Source organism: Acomys russatus, chromosome 1, assembly GCF_903995435.1.
Source record: "Acomys russatus chromosome 1, mAcoRus1.1, whole genome shotgun sequence".
NCBI classification, from domain to species: domain Eukaryota; kingdom Metazoa; phylum Chordata; class Mammalia; order Rodentia; family Muridae; genus Acomys; species Acomys russatus.
In genome coordinates, this window is record NC_067137.1 from 69,336,120 (window position 1) to 69,342,147 (window position 6,028).

The 6,028-nt window shown below is 45.2% G+C and overlaps 1 protein-coding gene across 1 annotated transcript; it reads right to left on the minus strand.

Annotated features, from left to right (window-relative positions):
- Nucleotides 1–1,460: 1,460 nt before the first annotated feature.
- On the minus strand, nt 1,461–3,719 carry Clec14a (C-type lectin domain containing 14A). Its single transcript, XM_051146533.1, has one exon. It carries the CDS (start codon nt 3,547–3,549, stop codon nt 1,972–1,974), a length of 1,578 nt encoding a protein of 525 aa, XP_051002490.1. The 5' UTR covers nt 3,550–3,719; the 3' UTR covers nt 1,461–1,971.
- Between the last annotated feature and the right edge of the window lie 2,309 nt (nt 3,720–6,028).

Genomic DNA, 6,028 nt, shown 5'->3' on the forward strand with positions numbered 1-6,028 from the left:
TGGCTAAGGTTCCAGGGCTTGGGGAGACAGAGAGAGAGAGAGAGAGAGAGAGAGAGAGAGAGAGAGAGAGAGAGACAGAGACAGAGACAGAGACACAGACACAGAGACAGAGACAGAGACAGAGAGGCTGGAGGAGAAGAGAGGAGATGAAGGCTGTGCCACGGGTTAGGTGGAGGAAAAGTACATGGCCAGTGTGGAAGGGGACTTGGCCCAGATGATGATAATTAGCAAGTATTTGGGATTATGGATGGGAGTTAGCTTGATAAAAATTATTAGCAGCAGATGGCATGGGATTGGGGCAGGTATCCCATACCTGTCCCACTATGGGAAGTAGTTTAGGGATTAATGTCTGTCCTGCCCCAGGTTAACTGAGGCTATTTTAAAATATAACTCGTCTCTGTATCTTGATTGATTGCCAGCAGGTTAGAAAATACTGCTATAATAATAATTATAGGCCTAATAATAAATATTAGGACATACTGGTAAATTAACCACAATAGAGCACTCTTAAATTTCTGTATTATTTTATTATTGGCTATTTGCTATTTTTAAATCAACCCTCAGTACAATCAAGAGTGTAAAAAAAATAGTTCTATATAAAAATATAGCCAAATTTTATCCTTGTTTCATTTCCTCTCATAAGTGAGCTCATTTCTCTGTTTCTCTTCACACACCAACTTTACAACACTTAAAAAAAAATCTCAGCACAACTGAAGTATTCTCCAAGTCCTTTGGATTCCGCCAGATCATTATTTTTATTATGTCTAATTATTTACCACCTGGATCTATGACTTTTATTATTTGCTAATACCTGAAGTCGTAACAAGATGATGGCTTTTTATTATTTCTCCTTTACACTATTAATTCTATGGGAAACTCTTTCCCATTAGTTTTGCCTGGCTCTTGTTTCACTGTAGCAATCCTCAGATGCACACACATTGACATTGTATTCACACTCTATTGAGAAGAAACAAAAATGGCTTGGCATTCAAGTCATCTCCCGGCCTTCATGGATTAAACAGGGCACAAGCATCTAGCAACTTTTGAAAAAGCCAAGCTTCCTTTTGCTTTAGTGCACCCAGAAGACTTCAAATCAATACTTAGCATTAACGTTTTAATTGAGAATTAACATCATTGTAATTGGAAGTGAGGATCAGCATCCTGATGTCTACAAGGTGGCTAGGAGAGGAAGGTCATTACCCTGGAGAGAACAAGCATTGGGAAAGGAAGACACAAATCATGTGTTTCCTTGGGCAAGGACACACAGTAAACACTTGGATTGGTGGTCAACTGTAATTTGCTTCTAGAGTCAGAAACCGGCAACATTGCACTTAGGATTTATAGCAGAGCACACAGAAACAGTGACTTTGAAAGCACAGGATACAGGATTAAAAGGAAATTTCACTAGTTCTGAAAGAGCTAGGGGTATAAGGACTTTTCCCTCAAAGTAAAGAGAACTTATGTGTCTCTTCACAGTATACCCAGTAGCCATTTGCTATCCTCAACATGTCGCACTCCTAAATATCCTCCTTTGCAAAAAGTCAAACACATTTCAGTCTAGGTTCTCAGCAATGCTTTATTATTTGTTTGAAATTTTCAAGCTAGTATATTCTTAGCCTGAATAATAGATATATTTCCTTCTCGTTTTGAAGAAAATAAACGTTCCAAAACTATAATGTTATTTATTTGCTTCCAATACTGGAAATACTTGAGCAATTCTCCAAACTCCCCCAGGACGGAGGAAAACGCCTCCTCCTATCATCCACCCAGTCCTCCCAGACCAGCCTAAGGCCTCCACCTCCTTCATGCTCAGGGAATGAGTATGCCTATTAGTTCTAGCTCCTTAGTGGAATAAAGAGAACTTATGAGAAGGGAAACTTCTGCAAGAATCATTGCAGAAGTTTTTTCTTTCCCCGTTTATTGGAACTGTATAAGCCTACACAAGATGTGCGTATGTATTGAGCTTTCCCCCTAAGTGTCCCCTGAGCCAAGAGAGGACCCAGCCAGTGAAGCACCCTCAGCTGGGCCCCGCAGGCTACAGTCCCCAACCTTCACTCCAGTGTCAGTGCAATGTGCAGAATTGTGGCGCAAAGCAGTGGCCTCAGTATCACTTTCCACACCCCGTGAACCCAAAGCTGTCTTCCTTGTCCTGGAGGAAAGGCTCTTGTGGAAGCAGAGTTTGAAAAGTCCCAGCACTGTCATGGTTAAGATTACCAACACTATTACGGCTATGCTCACAAGTATGAAGACCACCGTGGAGGAGGTGTCGAAAGTTGGGGAAACAGAGGGGGAAGACATGTAGTTCAACGTTGAGACCACGCTTTCTGATGGCGTGACTGTGACTTTTGGTTTGGTGTGTAAGGACTTTTGAGTAGATAAAGTACTCGGTGTTCCCCAGTGAAGAATCTCAGCAACAGAAGTCCCAAAATTGTCTTGTCCGTTGACCTGGGGCATCTCTCCTAGCTTCTCAGGGACTCGGCCTGGCCATGTTGTGTTTCTCAGAGGGCTCTCTGGAGTGGTTGATAGAGTCCTGGTGGGCAGACTGGTCCCCTGAAGGGTTGGCTGTGCTTTCCTTTCGGCCTCACAAGAGCGTCTGTCCTTCCCTAGCTCAAAGCCCGAGGCACATTCGCAAATGAAGTTTCCCAAGTGGTCTAGGCATTCAGGGAGCTCCACGCATTTGCCAGCAAGGAGGTACCTCCCAGAGCAGGGGCAGAGCACTGATCCAGGGAAAAGTCCATCCCAGCGTGCTCCTGTCTCTTCCTGAATGCAGGTGGCCTGGACAGAGAGCTCCCCGGAACACATCGCACTCACCTCGGTCCCAGGAGGGCTGAAGTCCAGCGCAGAGCTGCTCAGCCTGAACGGAGCTTGGAAACTCAAGTTAGAAGCGGCTCCCGGGCGTGGCGCGGGGCACAGAGCCTCAAACTGGTACTTGCACAGGTAGCCATCAGCGCGCAGGCGGCAGCGCATCTCCTTCCAGCCTGCAGGCTCCACTCCCCCTGTGGCCTGGAGCGCAGCGCACTTTCGTACAGCACAGGAAAGTTGTGGCTCCTCCACCCACGGCAGTGTGTTGTCCTCTGCGTCTCCCGCGTCGGGGTACAGCCAGGAGAAACCCCTCAAAGGTTCTCTTTCCAGAGTGCAGTGGGCACGGCCGCGCTCCAGAGCCACCCAGAAAAGAAGGTCTTTGGAGCCTCCGCCTGGTCCGGGACCTGCGCGTAAGAGTGCTAGGACTGCAAGCAGCTCAGAGCCTGAGTGCACCGTGCTTAGAGTCCCGCCGCGCAGACTGCAGGCCTCCTCAGCGGCCCTTCGCTTGATGGTGGCGTGGTGCAGGCTGTAGCAAGCCCCCAAGTCCAAACAAGCAGCGCGATCAGCAGTGGGGTGCTCGGTACTCCCTGGCTCTGGCCAGAACGCAGGACAGAGGAGGCACAGGGCAAGTGCTGGCCTCATCCTGCAGACTGTGGGCACACAGCTGCTCCCAAGTCCTCTGGCTTGCCTGAGGGCACGGGATCTGCCTCTGGAGTCACCGCCCTCTACAGCCCTTTCTACCACCATGTGTGCCCTCCCTTCTCGCCTGAGCCCTCATCCCCGAACAATCAAAAGTCCCCACCAGACTCCCTTGCTTCCCTAGGCAGTGACAGGAAATGTGTCCAGAGCCCTGCCAGGCTCTGTGTGGCCCTGATTTATTCAGGGGTCAGGAACACAGCTGGCACCTCAGTGCTGGGGAAAAAACCAAAACGGGCCAATGGGGTCTAATGCCCCGCATAGATAAACAGGAGAAAAGAAAAGTTGCCACTGGGATCAAGTGAGTCTCTTTCCTTGCTCAGGATTTATCTGGATTTTGGATCTCAGAATGCAGTGATGATCGTGAACAGGAACCATAAGCCCACACCCGCCCATTGTGTTTGTGTCCGGGACTGTGGAGTTGGCGTCAGTATAATTTGTAGACTGTTCCAGGCTGAGGGGAGGTTTCCTGAGGCTGGTGTTGGGGGAGGGATCTTGAGAGAAATGTTCCTGCTTCTTTCTAAACTGGAGGCCTCACTGTTACACCACTGATCTCCATGGGCTGTCCTTTGCTGTGTTAAAGGAAATCCAGTCATGCTACTGGCCAGCCAAAGAATCAAGAATTCCATCAGGCACTTACAATAGGAAACAGTGCCTCTGGTCAGCACTTGTCTTAAAATTTTTCATTTTTACTTCCGTTTGTTTATTTTTAAAATACGGATGGTGGTTGGTTAGGGGGAAACTTTTACACCGAGGTGACAAACAATAGCCAAGGGTCTTAACTACTAACTTGTTGGGCTCCCTCACTACGTGGGCTCAAGAATTCTACAGGCACCAGAGTACGTGTGAAAGTTGTACTCTCCACTCAATTCATGGTCTTATAAGGCTGAAGAACAACTGTGTGTGGTTTTATTCTTGACCTGCATGAATGTCATTGCCTCTATGTTTGTCTGCCAACGTTTATAGTAGAAAGGTGTAAAAAGAACATAAAAGCTTTAAAATCCTCATTTTGAAACTTAAACTAGTCTAATACACATTCTGGACTGAAAAATAATACTGTGTAATTTAAGAAATGATTGAATCAGCCACTCCAGGATCCAATGGCTGTTTTGTTTTCATGTACAGGACACCAGCTCAGTTGGAAATGTGGGAAGGATTAAGGAAAGAAAAGTGGGGGAGGGGGAGGTTAAAGTCAGAGTTATTGTTAGGTTTCAAACCTCAGACAAAAGGAGGTGGCTGTTTGTCATATCAAAGATGACACTGGCCAAGAGGTTCTCCCAGCATTCCTCAGCCCCTACCTGTTACAAGACCTTCCTGGCAAGCATACTCTACCCCCTAGCCTGAACTCTCCAGCCCTGGGGGCTGGGCTACTCTTCCCTATAAACCCAACCATTTTGATTACCCACTTTCTTTCTATGCTCTCCCACATGTCTCTAATAAACCTCTGCTCCACCACACCTAGGAGCAGTCATGTCATAGCATTTCCTTTCTTATTTCATTCAACTATGAGTGCTTTTTTATGTTTGTAGCAACTTAGAGAATTTTACATACTTTTATAAAATGTGTCACTGTCTGTCTTGACTCACAGTGGCAAATATCATGTGCGTAGAAATATGTTATCTTTTAGCTTAGCCTTCTTAAAGATGCATTATGTTTGTAAAGTGTCGGCCATCAGAGTGAAGCTGCCATCTCTAATGCATCCCATGCACTTTTTGACTTACTTTGTTGTGCTGGATTGACTGCTTAAGTTAACAAGATGCAAGAAACAAGATGTCAACACAGTGCCTATACTCTCCTCTCTTTTTGTTTTATCATCACTCTTTTGGGAATTCCATGTATCGCCAACAGGAGACAACAAACGTAAGGAATCATCATCAAACTAGCCTGCTCTTGCTGACTGAGGCATTTTACACAGATCTTTCTCCTAACCTTTCTGTTTCCCAACTCAAAGGACATTCCTTAGTTCTTTTTTGATGTCTGAGTCATACAAACCTGACTTTGCATTTACATTAAGCAGCTTGGTGTCTTATAAGAAAGAAACATGAAAAATCCAGAAATCTAACTGAGTGAATGTCTACAGTAGTTAATCACATGGATCAGTTCTATATGCCTTTGAAATCTCGTGGCTGTGGACTGGAAATGTGTCTGTGTACTGTGGTGCATTCGACAAAGGCCTGAGTAGACAGTGGACTTTCTTAGACATTTTGAAAGTCACTTGGCACGAGATATTGTCTCTAGGGTAATGAAGAGTGGGTAGCTGGAAGCTTTATGCATGCTTTCATTCTCTGGCTTTTTGTGTTGTGGGATATTGAAAGACAGGAACAAACTGGCCACAATGACTATATATCATAGATCTGGCTCAAAATTGTATGAGAGAATAATGAGGGGGGAAACTGTCTAAAAGTAAGACATACATAAATTCTAATTTATTACTTATTACCCTGCATATAACTAACATGTTTTAAAATGTGTAATATACATGAATAATGGACAGAAAGAAACCTTTTATTTTTCAACCATATAATTATTT